This window comes from Lepidochelys kempii, chromosome 5, assembly GCF_965140285.1.
Source record: "Lepidochelys kempii isolate rLepKem1 chromosome 5, rLepKem1.hap1, whole genome shotgun sequence".
Taxonomy (NCBI): Eukaryota; Metazoa; Chordata; order Testudines; family Cheloniidae; genus Lepidochelys; species Lepidochelys kempii.
The window spans coordinates 85,645,993-85,664,721 of record NC_136384.1 but is presented as its reverse complement, the minus strand read 5'-3'; the positions used below and the strand labels follow the sequence as shown (position 1 = coordinate 85,664,721).

The following is an 18,729-nucleotide window of genomic DNA, read 5'->3' as shown; positions in this document are numbered from 1 at the left end:
TGAGCCTAGAATAGTTCGGAGGGGGGGTCCTCTTGCATTTAACTGCAGTTGTTTTCCCAAAACTTAATTTTCAGTTCTCTTTTGTAAATAAAAATTAATGTCAAAGCCCACGATCTGCATAACAACAAAGAAGTATGCATGCCCAGTGGAGGAAAAATGTAGTAAGGAAACACTTTGCTCTCTAGCTGCCAAGTAACTAATTTGAACAGCAGTCAAAGAAACTAAATTAAAAACATTCAGAATACCTTGTCACTAACTGTAGACGTGGTAGTATTTGATTAATTCCTAAACCTTTTAAATATTAAGTATCTTGTGAAATAATTTACCTTTAAATAGCTCTGAATATTTTTTTTCTTTCCAGCAGCCCTTCCTCCGACATCTGCACCTTACTCCACGCAGTCACATTTATCACAGGCCACCATACTATCGCAGGCTCCAAAGAGAGTTGTTTCCTCACCAGCCTCTGAACTTATTTCCAATAACCATTCTTGCAGCAAAGAAAAACCAGATGTTCAGGCAAATAGTAAGGTATTCAGAGAATTGTCTGTTACACTCCATTGATCTTACAGTGGTTCTCAAACTGTGGGTCAGGAACCCAAAGTGGGTTGTAACCCTGTTTTAATGAGGTTGCCAGGGCTGGCATTAGACTTTCCGGGGGCTGGGGCTGAAGCCTGAGCCCCACCGACTGGGGCTAAAGCCCTTTAGGCTTTGACTTTGGCCCCCCCCCACCTGGGACAGTGAGGCTTTGGCTTTGGTACCCCTGCCCAGAACGGCAGAGCTCAGGTGGGCTCAGGCTTCAGTCTGTCTTCTTGGTTCAGCGAAGTTTGAGAACCCCAACATCATCCATTGACACATTTAATGGCTTTTTTTTATAGTATCTGTAAACCAAATGCCTCTTTGCTAAGGTAGTTTAGGTGTAATTTTACGCTGTTTGTTAGAAGTGTTGTCCATAATTTTAAATTACACTTCTTCCACATCTTGCTGTCTTCAAAAGTTAAAGTTGAAACATGTCCTCTTTTAGGAGAAATGTTTTCTGCCCAAATCACTGTATCCAAGGTATGCTGTGATAATTGTGCAGTACGTTTACAGCAATATGTTTTCTGCTGTGCTCTGACTGCTGCTGGGTCTTAAATGATGATCAAACTCTGCCCATATGCTATCACAATGTAGATTGGTTAGGGCATACTTTGTTGTACATGTTTGATCATTTGCATAAGTTTGGTGTTTTTTTAAAAAATATTTTTACTTGTATTCTGATACTAGTCGTCTGTAAATTGTTGATTTACTCCACTCGTGGTCTTTCAATAGACAAAAACAAGAAATGATGCTCGTGAAACCGAGCCTGAAGAAGGATCAGAAAAGAAGAAGAAAAAAAAGAAAAAGAAACCTAAATCAAATCCTGAAGTGGAAAAACCTCAAAATGACAGCTTTATAGTACAGGAACCACCGAGGATTGAGGTACAGTCGAAATGTGTGCACATTAAGGGGTTGGTATATGATTTCTAATTTGTAGAAACCTGGATTCAGGTCTGTGGTGTAGACTGATTCTGTATGTATATTTAAGAAGGTAATTTTCTCCCTAGTCCTAAAGTACAGTTGTGACCAGAATCCCAAGGGATCCAGCTGAGGTCACTCAATTAAGGTGAACTGCAAAGAATGGGGCAGACAATCCCCAAAGCTGGTGGATATTCCAATACTTATATTTACCAAGCCAGCACAAAACAGCTTCCATAATAACCTCACTGGTTACCCAGAAACCAACAACACACTTTCCTTAAAGTAACCCAGCCTCAGGCCTCCACCGAGGCACCCACGTTAGATATGATGAGGATTAACAAATCTTATTCATCATACAAAAAAAGGTCCTACCAGTCCCAAAGGATCGGACATATTACTTCCCAAGTCAATGAATCTTCCAGATCTTACTTAAATACACGATAAGAATTACAGCCAATTCTTATTAACTAAACTAAAATGTATTTAAAAAAAAGAAAAGGGAGAGAGGATTGGTTAAAAGATCAGTATACATACAGACATGAGTCAATCTTGAGATTCAGATTCATAGCAGAGATGGTGAGCTTGTAGATGCAAAGAGTTCTTTCAGAAGTAGTCCATAGGTTATAGTCCTATGTTTATATTTCAGGGTGGTCCAGTCAGAACTGGGATCTCAGTCCTTGTGGCTTAGGGTTCCCCTGCATGAAACCTCAAGCAGATCTGAGATAAACAGGATCAGGACCCAAGGGTCTTTTGATACAGTTTTCTAGCAGCCACTTGACCATACAGTCCTGGGTAAACAATAGGCTTTTGATGTAACCTTCTGTTTCCTAAGCACCACCAGTAATTAGTTACACAAATTAACATAGACTGCCTAATGGATAAAGTGCTGCATCACAAACTTCAAAGAGACATATAGACATTGACATTATTTCACCCAAGATTCATCTAAATGTTAATACTCCCTTTTGGTATCTGAATTAATAGTTCTAGTCACAGATGGCTAAACAGATCGTTCCTATGTAAAGTTTGAGTGCACACAGACAATTAGTATCACTTCTAATGTCTAACAATATAGGTTTGCATTTCAAAGTTCTAGCCAATCTAACATCGAATGGTCCTAATTACCATTTCTAATATGTCTCTATAGGTTGGCTCTGGGTTGGTTAGCCTGCAAGCTATTTAACCCTTTCTGGCTGCGTGTTACACTTTGTATAAGATTCGTTGCAATTATATAACAGTGGTAGCAATGATGATTTGCATGGTTATATTTTAATTAGACAATGTCACAACAGTATGTTACAAAACCCTAACTGAGAAGTTAGGCAATTCAGACTCTGTATGTGACAATGGAGATCAGAGGGGAAAACAGGGTGTGGTAGCATGACCCTTGGACATGTTAAGTCCCACTGAATTCCACACCAGTTCTAGTAGATTCCTCTGCAGGATTTGCAGCCATAATGTGCATCATGACTACAAGCAACTAAAACCTTCAACTTGGGATTTCTTTTTGGTAGCAAAGGAAGCAATTAAAATCTGCTTCTTATTGCTTTGCTACACTGTACAGCTAACATTGTGTCATGTGCAGAACCTTCCTTACCCATATGCAAAGTATGCAGCTGCGTAGGGTACCAGGAAATTTGGGGCTCAAAATTTCCTGGTGCCCTGGGTAGCTGCATGCTGCTCCGGCTCTTCCCCAAGCCCCCGCCCCTGCTCTGCCCCAGCCCCGCCCGCACTCCCCTGAGGACTCTAGAAGCAGTCGGGCCTGCACTCACCGGTAAGTAGAGCTACCTGGCCCCAGCCTGCTCCGCTCCCGTGGCTCCCAGCTGCACCACCGGTGAGTGCTGAGGGACGGTTCCCCCCTCCCCCCAAGGCTGGGAGCCAGGGGAGCAGAGCAGGCTGGGGTTGGGTCACTCCACTTCCTGCAGGAAGTGGCCAGCCCTGCTGCTCCCCCCTGCGGAGGCCTGGGGTTGGGGCCCCCCCGCGGAGGCCTGGGGCCCCACACAGCCCCCCCTCCCCCGTGAGGTGGCTGCATAGGGCACCAAAATAGCTAGGGACAGCCCTAGTCATGTGCTTCAGATTAAGTATTATATTGGAGTGGGGGAAGATCCAGTTGATTTGTCCAATATAATTATTCAGGAGAAAATCAGGTATTCTGCTAGGTAAAGATTACACATGTACATTTTTGTGTATTACATGTTAAAAAAAAAAAAAAACAGCCTTTTAATGGTAAGTAGTAACTCTGAACATTTTTCCCTAAGATTACGGAATTGTTCCTGTGTTTGTGCATTGGACAGCACTTTGTATGTTAATTTTTGTTTCTCTAGTAAATGAAGCAGTTTCCATTTGTTTGTGTGGCTCTTTCCTCCTACAGCAGTGGGGAGAGAGGCTTTTTCAAAAATGTGTGGTAAAACGTTGAACTGACTGGGACTTGGAGGGCAGGACATGTGTAGGACCTCAGATTACCCTATTTTTTTGACATTGTCTAGATTTTAAATTGGTTTCCCTTTTAAGATTTTCATATTAACCTTAACTCTTCCACCTTACCTACGTATAACCCAATTTGGTCTTCAGATTCATGCAACTCCTGCTGAAATTGATCAATATGAAGGCATAAGTACTCCTATCTTTATATAAATGGTATATGTTTACAACAGACCTATTTCAAAATATGTGTGTAATTTGGGCAATTTAAGGTTACTGTGAGAGTATTAATGTAAATTTGTTTTTCCTGCCTCCAGAAAAGAATAGTTCTAATCAGCATTATTTTTACTCTAAATTCCTATTGTAATTTAGCTATTGCACAAATAAAACTGAGAAGTAGTTTTCATAGATAACATTCAGTTTTACTTAGTGTGAGTTGCATTTTAAAGTACATTTTGATTGAAAACTGTTTTTTTAATATATTCAAAAATTCCATTAAGCATAGTGTTATGGTGCTAATTGGCTGAGCAAAGAAGTCTTTCACTCAGCTCAGAGATGTCAGTCTGTTCATTACAGATATTTGAACACCACATCCTGTCAGTTCCAAAACTTGATGTTCTAAGCATCAGTGGGCAAAACTCCAATTGATCTGGGTAAAAATTGAAAAAACCTGAAGGGGGAAATAGGGGATTCATGGAGCTCCTTGAATCTTGTAGCAGCTTCAGCTACCTCTGTAATGGTCTTTAGATTGAAGAACTAGTTGATGGCAGCCATTAACACTTTCCAGTGTATCTATATCACCCATCTCAGATCTGCCTGTCCTCCAAGTACAGTTTAAAATTGTTGACATCCTGAATTACTTACCTCCCAGTCAGAGAAAAAAAGAAAAGAAATGAGAATGTGGGGATAGGGAATAGGGAGGAATGAGTAGGCAGGCCATTTGTCCTGCTTTTTGAAGGTTTGTTCCTATCTGATACAAAATTAGACGTGGCTTCCAGTGGAAGTGGAGACATGCCATTCCCAGAAGTACTGAAATGTCGTATTCTGGGAATATGTGAGTGGCCTTTTTAGGAATGAGGGCACATACAGAGGGGACCGCAGGGGTGGGGTGGGTGGGGAAAGCATGGAAAATGGTATGGGAAAGGGAACATGGGGGAGAGATGCCTACCATGTGGCAGAGTGGGGAAATGAGCAGGGACAAAACTCCTGGCGTGGGAGGAGGAGGACAAATGGAACACAGAGCTCCTGGCATGTGGCAGCAGGAAATGGGGAGGGCACACAGAGCCCATGGCATGGAGAGAATGGAGGGCCATGCTATCTTTGGCCTGAGGTGGAGGGTGGGGTGGCTGCAAGGAGTCCCTGAAATTGTGGGAGATTGGAGCATGGCATACAAGGAGCTTGTGCGGAGAATGAAGGCAGTCAAGGAGCCTGTAATGTGCTTTTTTTAATGCCCTCGGCCTACAGAAGCAACAAGAGCGTGGCCTTCTAGTTCGTTTAATATTGTATACTGCATACATGCATTCTCTGTGCTGTTGTTTCGCTGTAAACATACATGGTCAGTTGTATCAAAACGTGCATATACTGATTTCTTTGAGTTCACAATTCCATAGTCCAAAACTTGTGGCACTCTATTTTGTCCCCCTTCTCTCTCACCTACGCTTTTTAAGTCAGAACTACATAACTGGAGGCTAGAGTTGGAAATGGGGGCTTTGTAGTTCAGAATGCTTGTAAATCATCTAAAGAGTGGTTCCTAAAAGGAGCCATTTTGTTACTTTTAACTGTCCATACTAGTTGGCTGCAGTACTGACTGCACTCAGAGTACAAGAAAAGATTCAAGGTCTGGCATCTGTTAATGCAAGCTTTTTTTTTTTTTAAAAAATAATCCCTTCATCTCTGAATTGTTTGCTGCCATATGCAAAATCTGTGCCTTCTGCAGCTTTTAAGCATTAAGATGTTGTTAATAGTTGAAGGAGACGCACTCAGATCTGTGAACCTCTATACACCAAAACAGATGATGTATGTTTCTTTATGTGGAAGAGAGGGAGAGAATGTATATTTGATTTGTAGCTGGGAATTTGGAGCTGATTGTCTTCTTTAAAAATGATGGCTTGTATTTTATTTAGGATGTTGAAGAGTTTCCTGACCTGGCAGCTGCCGCTGACCGAAAAAACAGGGTGGGGACTCAGAAATCATCCTATACTCCTCCTGTTAGCAGAAGGCAGCCTGAAGTAAGAAATCTTGTCAGATGACTCCCATACACTTGCTTTGTATCTCCAAAAACCGAACAGAGAAAAATGGAAACTTTAAAATGTTGAATTTCCATAGTAGTTGTGCTTCTATTTGGTGAAGAGGCTTGCTCTTAGAACGAGTAAGGGAAAATGGACACAGGTGTCTACTGCAGTGTTGTAGCCATGTTGGTCCCAGGACATTAGAGAACAAGGTGGGTGTGATAATATCTTTTATAGGACCAACTTCTGTTGGTGAGAGACAAGCTTTCGAGCTTACATATGACCTGAAAAAGAGCTCTGTGTAAACTTGGAAAATTGTCTCCAACTTCTGTTGGTGTGAGACAATTTTCCAAGTTTACACAGAGCTCTTTTTCAGGTCATATGTAAGCTCGAAAGCTTGTCTCTCACCAACAGAAGTTGGTCCTATAAAAGATATTATCACACCCACCTAGACTCTCAGATGTCTGTTGCTGAGTATCTTCAGCTTCTGGCTCTGCAGCCTGATCAGTGTTAAATCTACTCAATTATATATCTAGGGCACCTAGAACACTACATTTCAGTGCCAGTCTGCAGCAAGGGTAAGAACTGTGCAGCTTTTTGGCAAAAGTAATCTACCTGCATATGCATTCCTTTCACTATTTTCCACTTCAAAATTACTCTATAGTGAAGGAGTAAATCTAAGGCATGACCTGTACTATCAACTTATGTCAGCATAACTACATCGCTCAGGGGTGTGGAAAAGTGACATAGCTATACCAACCTAACCCCCAGTATAGACAGCACTGTGTTGATAGGAGGGCACTGTCATGTCAGCATAGGTAGTGTCTTGGCTAATTGCTACAGTAGCACTGTGAGTGGGTAGACAAGCCCTAAGCCATTTCTGTGTTGCACTAGAGTAGTGTTTATAAATCTTTGGGCTGTGATCTGCAGGGGGATAACAAAAGACAATTGGAGGGTGGGGTGTGTTCACAAAGTATTAAAAACTTTTATTCTAAAGCAAAAAATATAAAATTTCCAGAATAACTTGGAGGCAGCCCAAACCTTCAAAGTTTGTGAGATGAAGCATGGTCTCAAAACACACACACCCACCATATAGGTTTGTCATATTTTTTTTATTGTTGTAATAAATGTAGAGGGGTCGCAAAAATATTTTTCACCACCAACCAGAAAAGAATGAGACATTGCATTAGAAGAATCTAGGTACTATCATAGTAGGCAAACTAGAAATACTGAAGAAAGAGAGAGGGCTTGGATGTAGTTGACTAATCTAGCAGCCAGTAAATGCTCACTGTTTCCTCACAGTGAGAGGAAACTCATTGCTTATTATTTCAGGTCTGGGTCACAGCTCCTGTTACTATAGGTAGACTTGACTACCACATGCTCCCTTTATTCCCCTGCAGATATTCATATTGCTTACATTTTGGTGTTTTAAGTCTATATGACTGGAGTCTAAACATTTTCTGTTCCTTCTTGGCACTTTCTGTCTTTAAATTTCAAAGGTACATCTAACCAAAGAGTCCTGTGACCGCCATTATCAAAATGATATGTCGCACTTGGGAGCTGTTGTAACAGCAGGGAAAAAAACAGGGAAACAGGCTTTATCTGCTATGTTGGAAAGAAAAAAACCTCAGGTAAACCAGTTCCCATAGAAAGTAAGTGATCATAGGCTGAAAATGCAATAAGGACCAAAAGATTCAAGCTTAAATGCAGGTGTATCTTTTTTGTATCTACAGTAAGTGACCTGATTCTTTAGTTGGAAGCACTTGGCACCTTTGTAAATCAAGCCACTTTAGGTTATCAGATGTGAAGAAATTTGGCCAGTGTCTTCACTTGTTTTTGCAGTATATATGTTTTAAGTATTGGAGGTTGTCCCCTTAGCCCAGGGGTTCTCAAACTGGGGGTCGGGACCCCTTGGGGTCATGAGGTGGGGGGGTTGCAAGCTGTCAGCATCCACACCAAACCCCCCTTTGCCTCCAGCATTTAGAATGGTGTTAATATATTTAAGTGTTTTTCATTTATAAGGAGGGGGAGGGTCGCACTCAGAGGCTTGCTATGTGAAAGGGGTCACCAGTACAAAAGTTTGAGAACCACTGCCTTAGCCCATCTGACTTGATCATGACGTGCCCTATCCTAAACCAGTGTCTTAAGAATTCAGGAACAGTTTGTGCTGGAGTCTGAAGTATATTACACACCCAGAGATTATATTCTCCCTTCTACATCCAACCATAGGCTCATCATTTTTAAGCTGTGGAAGGAAAGCAACTTCTCTCTAGGGCTGCAGTGCTGCCCCAAGCTACCTTTTAAGACATAAGCTGCCTTATTCCAAAAAATTCTTGCTGGATCAAGCTTGACTTGGGTTTATTAGCATTCTACTGGGTCTATATTGTTCTCTCTAAACTTTGAGAAATGCTTTTACTGTTTTAGTGAGCTCTTCAAAATTATTTCTATCTTGATATCAAACAGGTGGTAGGGCAAGCTAGTAGTCAGCCATGCGGAGCTAGGTTGTAGCATAGCTCTGGTAATGGAAGTAAATCAGAATGCCCTAGTCTCCTGCTTCCTGGCTTGGCTTGTTATTGGGTTGGTACATTACTAAAATGATGATGGCTGGGACTATGAAGGAAGAAAGAGTTACAACAATTTAGGAAGGCAACCTTGGTTTGGGTATATTGCTTACTCTGGCATGGTTTGTGTACAGAAATCAAGAAGACCATGATCCTGCAGAGATTGTCTTGTGTCTTATTTAGGTAGCTATAAAATAACATTTTGTTAGTACTTTCTGCAACCTTAGGCCTGGCCTACACTTAAAAATTAGATTGACTTAGTCATGTTACTCAGGACTATGAAAAATTTTGCACCTGGAGTACTGTGGTAAGGTTGACCTCACCCTTGGTGTAGACACAGCTAGCTTGATAAAAAAAATTCTTCTGCTGACCTCACTACCACCTCTTGGAGTAGTGGATTAACTACATCAATGGAAAAACCATTTCTGGTGATGTAGGAAGTGTCTATGTTACAGTGGCACAGCTATAGTAAAGACATACCCTAGGTTTCATGTTTCTGCCTCTGTTAGGTTATTTATTTACAGTAATAAAAGCAAGTACATGGAGCTTCTGTAAATTTGGATCTAAAATTAATTTTGTCTCTGGACAGAAGAGGCTACTGAGAAGAATAGTGCCAGCCATGGAGGAGGCTACTTGCCCACCTTCTTGAATAGAGAGACAGGAATATAAGGCTATTTGTCAGATGACTGCACATAAAGTGGGAATCACTAGAGAATTCTTTTCAAAGAAAGGCCTGGGGAAGGGTGAAGTGTCTGCACCAGGCCCAGGTGTTGAAAAACAGCTGCCTAAAACAAAAATGCATCAACTATTTATCCTATATATTTCTGAAGTAAAATTAGTAACTCCAGTAAGCCTTTTTAGTAAAAGGTACCCTACATACTTCCCAAAGCAGAAGCCTGTTCAGTCGTGAAATGTCTGCTGAAGCTAGTGTAAAGAGGTCTTTGATGCTCCATTACAGTAGGTGTCAAAAAACATACATCATTAATCCAAAACAATCACTGTTCCAAAACATTAAGATTTGATGTGTTTTTTCCACTTTAACTTGTTTTAATCTTTGAACACAAATATTCCTGAATGAATGTGTCCATAGTATATTGTACGTCACAAGAAATGCAGCCTCTTAAGATCTGAAATGGGACAACCCCTGTTTTGTTCCTGTCTTTCTTAGGAAGCTTCTAAGAGCAGTGGAAAGAAGAGTCAGATTCCAGTGAAGTTGGATTTGGGAGGCATGCTGGCTGTATTGGAGCAGAAGCAACATGCAGAGAAATCGAAACAGTCCTCAAAACCTGTGGTGCTTTCAGGTATAAGCTATGATTAATTTCCTTTTTTCATGTCAACTGTGTTGATTTCAAATATGGGAAATTTAAAAATAGCCTCACTTTTAATATGTGGTAATTGGAGGAATATACTTCACATTTGTGATGGACAAGAAAATCAAAGTGAAGCAAAGTTCTATATGAAAAGTTAAGATAGATAACATGGGGTGGAGGTATGGAAGAACTACAATTTAGCTGGATAATATCTATTCAGATGGGTTGGAAAGATGACTGAAAATTAACCTGAAGAGTTGGCAAGAGGGGGACATATTTGGTCTCTCTTCTGCTTTATGATGTATGGGGATGGCTGAAGTCTGTTTTAGCTTTTGTTTTTAAAATTAAAACTGTCGGGTCTTGTTTGCTCTTCCTTTGCTTGAGGTCTTCCTTATTGACAATTGGGGAACTGATAAGATTATGACATTGCAAGTGGCAAGACTGGAACCTGAGCAAATGAAAGTGAACAGAATTTCAGTCAGTTTCATTTTTTTTTAACACTGATTTAACTGAAACTCCTGACTAACACTTGGGAGAAAAGCTCTCTGGTAAAGATTCAAACCTTTCCATCTCAGCCCTTTCAGCTGAGGGCTGAGAACTCCCACAGCAATTCCCTGGTTCATGGAAGAGTTATCTAGGCAAAAACAAAAGACAAGACTAGTTAGTTGTAAGGTAAAAAATGAGCAAAAACCTGGCTATGGTGAGGGAAAGAAATGCTTTCAAGCTTTATTTGTATATCCTAAAGAAACAAAAATGGCACAACACATTGCATTGTAGATCACCTGTAAGGAAAACTTACATTTAACTACATTAGTTCAAGTAGAAAGGAAAAACTTAGTAATCCATATCACTCGGCAATGATTAAGAATTTCTCTCCTTATTTTGGTACTGTGGAAACAATATACTGACAATATACAAATATTACCGAGCCCTTGTAACTCAGGGCTCAGTAACATTTGTACATTGTTACAAATAATTTAGTAACAATAAATTATTATATGGTAAAATTAATTTTACGGTAAAATTAATTTCATAACTTTTTTTTAATGCCATGCCATTCTTGAGATTTCAAAGGAATAACTGGATATCAATTATCGGTGTTTTTTGTCTTTGTTCACTGTGAGAACTTGGAATACTTTGCGTATAATCTCTCTTCTAGCATTAAAGGCAGCCAAAATATAATATTGGAGAGATTCTAGCAACTACAATTGTTAATCCTAAATCACAGAGTAGTTTTTAAAAGTACTTACATGAGGATAATTTTAGGTGGGGACAGGGCGAGTGGTGTAGCAGGAAGTAAAGCATCATGAATCATAGCGTCTGCCCCTGTAGTAGTAATTACATTAGATTACTTGTGTCTGGCATTGTCTCGTAAGAGGGATGAGAATGTCTTGGTTGTACCGAGGAGGGATAAGACAGCTATTGCATTATTAAGAACTTTTTGAGACTCAAGTGTTCACAATAAATCACTTGAGACTGAGCCAAAATTTTGAGTCTGGCTTATAGGTTGTGAAATACCTTTATGCTAACAGCTGATATAGCTGCAAAAAAGTAAAGAGAATAGGAAAAGCCACAGCAATCTAATAGTGTGACAAAGATAGCATTTATTCACATTATTGCCTTTCTACCTTTGTGCTTCATTTTCAGAGTATGGTGAAAGTGAGAGAGTGGCTCAGTCATAGTAATTTAAACAACTTTAAATTTTATAAAGGATGATATATATATATATATATATATAGACATCTGTCATTTTAAAGAACTGGAAGGAAATCACATCTTAACTATGTTAAATTACTGACTTGTTTGACAGCTTCAGAGATTATTAAATGTCTGTTAATTGGTCCTAGAAACAACAAATAGTAATCTCTTAGGATCTGCCTTACATCATAGTTTAAATTCTAAATCATCAGCTGATTGGTTCTTGAGTACTTAAATTGAGCAATATCCTTATTTTGTTTTATTATAACTGTTAGAGGGCAAGACAAACACACTTGGATTTATTAATGTCTGAAGGTAAAGTGTTTGACTCTAAGGGCTAATTTTCGAAATGCTATAACCATATACAAACGACTACAGTATTTATATTTTTTGCCTTCAGGAATGCTAGCAAGGGCTCAGTAAATGTACAACACTGAGTAATTTCTTAGGGCATGGCTACACTTGCAGATGTAGAGCGCTGTGAGTTAAACCCGCCTCCTTAGAGCGCAGTAGGGAAAGCGCTGCAGTCTATCCACACTGATAGCTGCAAGCGCACTGGCATGGCCCCATTTGCAGCACTTGCAGTGGCATTGGGAGCGCTGCATTATGGGCAGCTATCCCACAGAGCACCTCTTCCCATTCTGGCACTGTGGCTTGTGGGAAGGGGGCGGGGAGTGTGGGGCATTCTGGGTCCTGTCCCAAAGACCCGTGATGCATTGTTTCGCATCCCAGCATTCCCTTTGCTTCCGTCCACATTTGGTGCCATCTTTCAGCGTTTTTTGTACTGCGTGCTTTGTCTTCCCTTTCAGTCTGCGGGAATGGAGCCCGAACTGCTGAGGAGTATGCTGACGAGTCTCGCCAGCGTGTCCTGTTTAGCAGTCGAGTTATTCCTTGTGATCTAAAGTGACAGTGAGGGCTCCGACGATGCTATTGACTCAAGTAACGCATATGACACGAGTTTGCTTGTGGCATTCACGGACATACCACCATGGAACGCTGCTTTTGGGCTCGGGAAACAAGCATTGAGTGGTGGGATCACATTGTCATGCAAGTCTGGGATGATGAGCAGTGGCTGCAGAACTTTCAGAAGAGAAAACCCACTTTCATAGGGCTCTGTGAGGAGCTCGCCCCCACCCTGCGGTGCAAAGACATGAGATTGAGAGCTGCCCTGATGGTGGAGAAGCAGGTGGCTATTGCAATCTGGAAGCTGGCAACTCCAGACAGCAACCGATCAGTTGCTAACCAGTTTGGAGTGGGGAAGTCGACCGTTGGAATCGTGTTGATACAAGTTTGCAGGGCCATTAATTGCATCCTGCTCAGAAGAACTGTGTCTCTGGGTAATGTGCATGACATTTTGGCTGGCTTTGCACAAATGGGTTTCCCTAACTGCAGAGGGGCGATAGATGGCACGCATATTCCAATTCTGGCACCAGCCCATCTAGCCTCCGAGTACATTAATCGGAAGAGGTATTTTCTCAATGGTTCTCCAGGCGCTTGTGGATCACTGTGGGCGTTTCATTGACATTAACGCAGGCTTGCCCGGAAAGGTGCATGAAGCACGCATCTTTCGGAACACTGGCCTGTTCAGGAAGCTGCAAGCTGGGACTTCTTTCCCAGACCAGAAGATCACCGTAGGGGAAGTCGAAATGCTCATTGTGATCCTTGGAGACCCCACTTACCCTTTAATGCCGTGGCTCATGAAACCCTACACAGGGAGCCTTGACAGCAGCAAGGAGCGGTTCAACAACAGGCTGACCCAGTGCAGAATGACTGTGGAGTGTGCCTTTGGCCATTGCAAGGGCCGCTGGTGCTCTCTGGGAAGCTGGACCTGGCCGATGACCGCATCCCCACGGTTATAGCCGCGTGCTGTACCCTCCATAACATTTGTGAAGAGAAGGGTGGAAGATTCACTCAGGCATGGAACATGGAGGTTCAACACCTGGAGGCTAAATTTGAACAGCCAGAGAACAGGGCTATTTGAGGGACCCAGCACGCGGCTGCAAGGATTTGGGATGCCTTGAGGGAGCAATTTGAGGCTGAAAGCCACCAGTAATGTCTGGTGCCCTGCACGGGAGTGAATTGCAGTGGTTCCAGTGTTAGGAATCTGTGCTACGCTGACTTGCAGTTCCTGTTTCTTTCCTGGGCTAAGGTATCTTTTACTTTATGCAATAATAAAGAATGTTTTCAAAGCCAAAAAATCCATTTATTGAAAAGAAACATAACTGCTTGGGAAACAGAAAGGGCAAGGGGGTGGGGTGGGGAACAGGACAATCACAGATTTGTGTATGTCTTGTTATCATGCTCGACCTTCTTGTCTGGAGTGCTGTGCAACGCGTGCTGCATTTCAGGATGGCTATACTGCATGGTGATGGGGGTTGAGTGCAGCGGGTAAGGGTCGTAGTTTTCAGGGCTGGGTGGTGAAGCTACAGGTGTTGGAGGCAGCTGGTGGCGGTAAGAACCCAGATGTTGGGGAAAGTGGGTTGGGGGTGACATGGGGGCACAAGGGAAACAGTTTTGGGGCAAGGGCTGCAGGGGCGGGTGGGCCGCGGTAGTGCTCCGCCTGCATGGCTGCAAGCACCTGGATAGAGTCCACTTGGCGCTCCATTATGCTTATCAGCTGATCTGTGCTTTGCTGCCAGAGCACCACGCTTTTGTGCCGGCTTTCCTCATTCTGCTGGCGGATCCTCCTTTCACTCTCCCGCCACTCCTACACTTTTTGATTTTCATTACTTGAATGCTGCATTACTTCATGCAACATGTCTTCCTTGCTTATACATGGCCTCTTTCTGATTCTTTGGAGTCTTTCGGCCGGTGATAACACGGATGGCTGAGATCTCAGTGTTGCATCTGTAAAGGCAAAATGCAACACTTAACAGAGGCAGCATTGTTTACACCAGACAGAGCAATGATTTCCCCTGTATTTAAGGGCAAGCACAATCTACACAATAGCATAATTTGCCTGTCCCAAAGCGAGCGCACATAACCCACAGGAGCCCCAAAATGCTGAGTAAGTACAGGGTCAAGCGTGACTGATTGTTTCACGACTGTACTATCCTCTGGATTTCTGTGCCTTGGGGAGAGCCAACAGCGGCAGGGGGTCCCTATACTGTACACTGTCCCCACATTTTCCACAGGAGTTCATCCTGGAAGATATCTCGCTGCTGAGGGTGACCTGGGAAGCAAGGGAGGGTCTTCTGCTGCAATGTGGATTCCATCCTGACCCATATGCAGCTTGCCTGTGTGCAGCAATGGTCCTCCCGCCTCTCACGGCACAGTGGCGTGGACAAGTTAGCCTGACTGGGACAAGGAACACAGTGGCTCTCCCAAGAAACCTGCGTAAGCACATTGCCCAAGTTCTGGATGAGACTTTTGAAGAGATCACTGAGGCCGATTACCATGATGTGAGAGAGCCCATCAACACCCTATTCCGCATCTAGGCATGCGTGCAGCCCTAACCCTCCTCACCTCAGGAGCCTGCATCAAATAACTTCCTTCCCAAAATAAAAGCCGCTTACCGGGAACCTCCTCTGGTGTTTGGCCTTCCCCAAGCACCAGCTGCCACGACTGGCTACCTTCCTCCTGGCTTGAGAACAGCTCCTGGCTGCATGCATCTAGGGATTCCAGGGTATCTTCCTCCGCCTGAGCACCCTCGCTCCCGCTTTGCTGCTCCTCCTTCTCCTCCCGCCTTGTTGAACTGGGCTCTGAAGTGTCCATGGTGGTCCTCAGAATGGAGGTGAGGTCGCCCCCAACTATCGCGTCCAGCTCTTCATAGAAACGGCAGGTTGCGGGGGCACCACTGGAATAGTTGTTTGCCTCATGGGCTTTGCGGTAAGTATTCCGCAGCTCCTTCACTTTAATCCTGCACTGCAGTGCGTCCCAGTCATGGCCCCTTTCCATCATGTCCCTTGATATCTGCCCGAAGGTATTGTAATTCCTACAGCTGGAGCGTAGCTGGAACTGGACAGCTTCTTCCCACCAAACACTGAGGTGCAGCACCTCGCCATTGTTCCATACTGGGGCTCGCCTGGCACATGGAGGCATGGTCACCTGGAAAGATTCACTGAGAGCACTCCACACCTGGCTGAGCAAACAGGAAGGGGATTTTCAGAATTCCCAGAGAATTTAAAGGGCAGGTCTGACGGTTGGTCACCTGAGGGCAGGGCAGTAGAGTTCAAAAGTGATGACCGGAGTGGCTAGAACAGGTATTATGGGACACTTCTGGAGACAGATCAGATCTCACTATAGGACCAGGGCATCCATACAAACGTTATTCCACTCACCGAGGTGGAGTACCAGCAGCGCTGTAGCCGTGGAGTCAGAGCGCTCTCCGTGCCTTGCCATTGTGGATGGGTCGTGAGTTAGGGCACCTGGGGTTCCTTTATTGCGCTGTAACTCACAAGTATAGCCTAGCCCTTAATTATTTTTCTCCAGGCTGTGAATACGCAGGTATATGCATAGTTTGACAGATGTATTGGAGCCTCAGGATTTTATGCATATTACTGGACATGAAGCAGCACGTAACCTTTAGCTCTACCTACACACACCTTTCTATTGCAGAACTTCCTTGGCTGTGTTCTCAACTCAGTTCTCGTTTACTAAGTCTAGCCTGAAAAGAGAAGCTGTCTTGTATCAGCTTTAAGTAATCTGAGTGCACAGTAGCTAATCAGCTCTGAGTAACTTGCTTGATATTAGAAAGATACTATGCAAATTCCCTTGAAAGCTCTAAGTAGAGGTGGCTGGGAGATACAAAAAGTGACTTGCAATATTTTCAGGAACAAGTGTGGCAATTTCACTCTGCTGTTACTTCTGATGTCTTATTCATTGAAGTACTAAGGTAAAATGATTTCTGTGCAGATCCTGAAAGTTTCATAGACTTAATGCATCTACAAATCCTTATTGGAAGCATGTTAGAGGAAAGATGGTCTAATGGTTAGTGTGCTAGCTTGGGACTTGGGAGATCCAGGTGCAGTCTGTGCTGTATCACAGACTTCCTGTGTGACCTTGGGCAAATCACTTACTGTCTCTGTGCCTCAGTTCTCCATCTGTAATGGGGATAATACTTCCCTACCTCATGGGAGCATTGTGAGGATAAATACATTAAGGATTGAAGTGCTGAGATGATGATGGGAGCCATATAAGTACCTTAGATATCTCGTTGTTCATTTGTTACACTCCAGTAGAAATAGTGTGGTGCTGGCTTGCAAGCAGTTCACAAATAAGAGGGGTGCAGGAGGTTAGACACATTTAACTTATTCACAACAAATAATTCTAGAAGCTCTAGCATATCCTTGAAGCTACCATAGAATCTGTTTGTGGAGGGGACGAAATCCCAAATGGCAAGTCTAGTAGAACTTTAGGTTTCCTAAAATATCCCAAATTAGATTGGTATTAAATTGAATATAGCCTGCATTGCAATATTTAGCTTAATTTCTTCTCCATGTTTTTGAGATTGAGAGATCAGAGCTAATTAATAGAGATGGGTGGGGTAATATTTTTTTGGGAAGGAGCCGAGATAAACTGAGGCTCTTCTTCCGCCCGCCCCCTCCCCCCCAGCTCAATATTGCTTAAAAAATGCCTCTTTATATGGTAGGGGACCTGTTGCATATGACAACCAAACACTAAATTTGCCTTAGATTTTGTTCAGATGTTAACATTGAGTTACAGCTGTCTGATTAAAACTCTCTTATCTCAGTTGGCGGTGCCATACCATTGCTTTCAAAGGAAACTACAACAGTAACAAAAAATCAACAATTAAATCAAGGGAAGACACCACATAATCCATTGGACTCCAGCGCTCCTTTGGTAAAGAAAGGAAAGCAGAGAGAAGTCCCCAAAGCAAAGAAACCAACATCTCTTAAAAAGGTGCTCCAATTTATTACCTTTTATTAAATAGCTCTATTATCTTTTTAAGCAATCACCATCATCTGTTAAATGTATTAATCTGGATTTTAGCCTTCCTACAAATTCAGTTTTAGATATCTTTGATTTTTTAAAAAAAAAAAATCTTTGTATATGATGAAGCTAAATATATTATTCAGTGTTCCAAATCAGCATTTTCTAGTCCTAACTCAAGCCACTTTATAGCACAAGGACTGTCTATATGAAAAAGTGCTCAACTCTTTGGGATGGGGAAACGTATTAAGTACCAAGTTTTTTAGTTTAGCCAGACTGTGCTCAGTGCAGGTTTGGGCAGGATGGTCTGATCCCTAGTATAAATTAGAGCAGCCCGAAAGCTTCTCTAATTTCTGCCTGGTTGCCCATGGAGCTTTTATGGAAACTGAAAATATAAGGACATCCAGGCCCCTTCGCATACCTCTTTGGCATCCCTTTTATGGTGTGGGCAGTGGCGTAGCATTAGTTCAGTTTCACCTGGGATTCCTTAGTACAAGGAGATCCTCATGGAGCCAGTTAGGATGGCTTAATAACTACTCTGTACTGCTGAAGTGCACCTGAAAATTGTACAATATAAAAACTATAGCTAACAAGCAGCAACAACGACATCACCCTTTGTTTATCAGTTTTCAGACTGTAAACTTAAGGGATGTGGACCATGTTTTGTGGGCTTTCTGGGGGGTTGGGGTCTGTACAGTGTTTAGTACATTTAGTAGCCATTGTAATAGGAGTATCTGATTTTGCTTTTTCTTGTTTTTCCCCTCTTAAACTGGGCCCTGTGGTGTGAGTGGTCACAAAGCTTGGACCAGTCAACTGAGCCAGTAGCCCCATACATGTTACCTGCTGCAATAGCAAGCTACGCTGGGGGCTGTTGCAAATGCAGGGAAGGATGACTGATTTCAAGAAGCGGTCCACTGCTCTAGCTATAGCAGTACACTTGGAATGAGTCATCAGACTGGATCCAGTGTTACACAGCTTTCCTCATCCCCAATACTCCCCTTTATCACCCTGTACCACCACTCTCCTTTCCTTTTTGTCGTCTCTGTACCCCTCAGATTTGTCTCTTTTCCCTCCCTCCCCCATGCCTCGCCCCCACAGTTGAGGAACACTGATGTACTACAA

At 42.7% G+C, this 18,729-nt stretch overlaps 1 protein-coding gene across 3 annotated transcripts in view; it reads left to right on the top strand.

Moving 5' to 3' along the window:
* The window catches only part of SECISBP2 (SECIS binding protein 2), a 57,904-nt gene that overhangs the window by 15,691 nt on the left and 23,484 nt on the right, over positions 1–18,729 (top strand). The window contains exons 7-12 of one of the 3 annotated variants that reach the window (XM_073344907.2): positions 365–528; positions 1,309–1,458; positions 6,042–6,146; positions 7,646–7,777; positions 9,876–10,008; positions 17,408–17,577. In XM_073344907.2, coding sequence (XP_073201008.1) covers positions 365–528; positions 1,309–1,458; positions 6,042–6,146; positions 7,646–7,777; positions 9,876–10,008; positions 17,408–17,577 — 854 coding nt within the window. Of the gene's footprint in view, positions 1–361; positions 529–1,308; positions 1,459–6,041; positions 6,147–7,645; positions 7,778–9,875; positions 10,009–17,407; positions 17,578–18,729 lie in introns of all 3 variants that reach the window. The other 2 variants (XM_073344906.2, XM_073344908.2) reach the window with 2 other exon arrangements.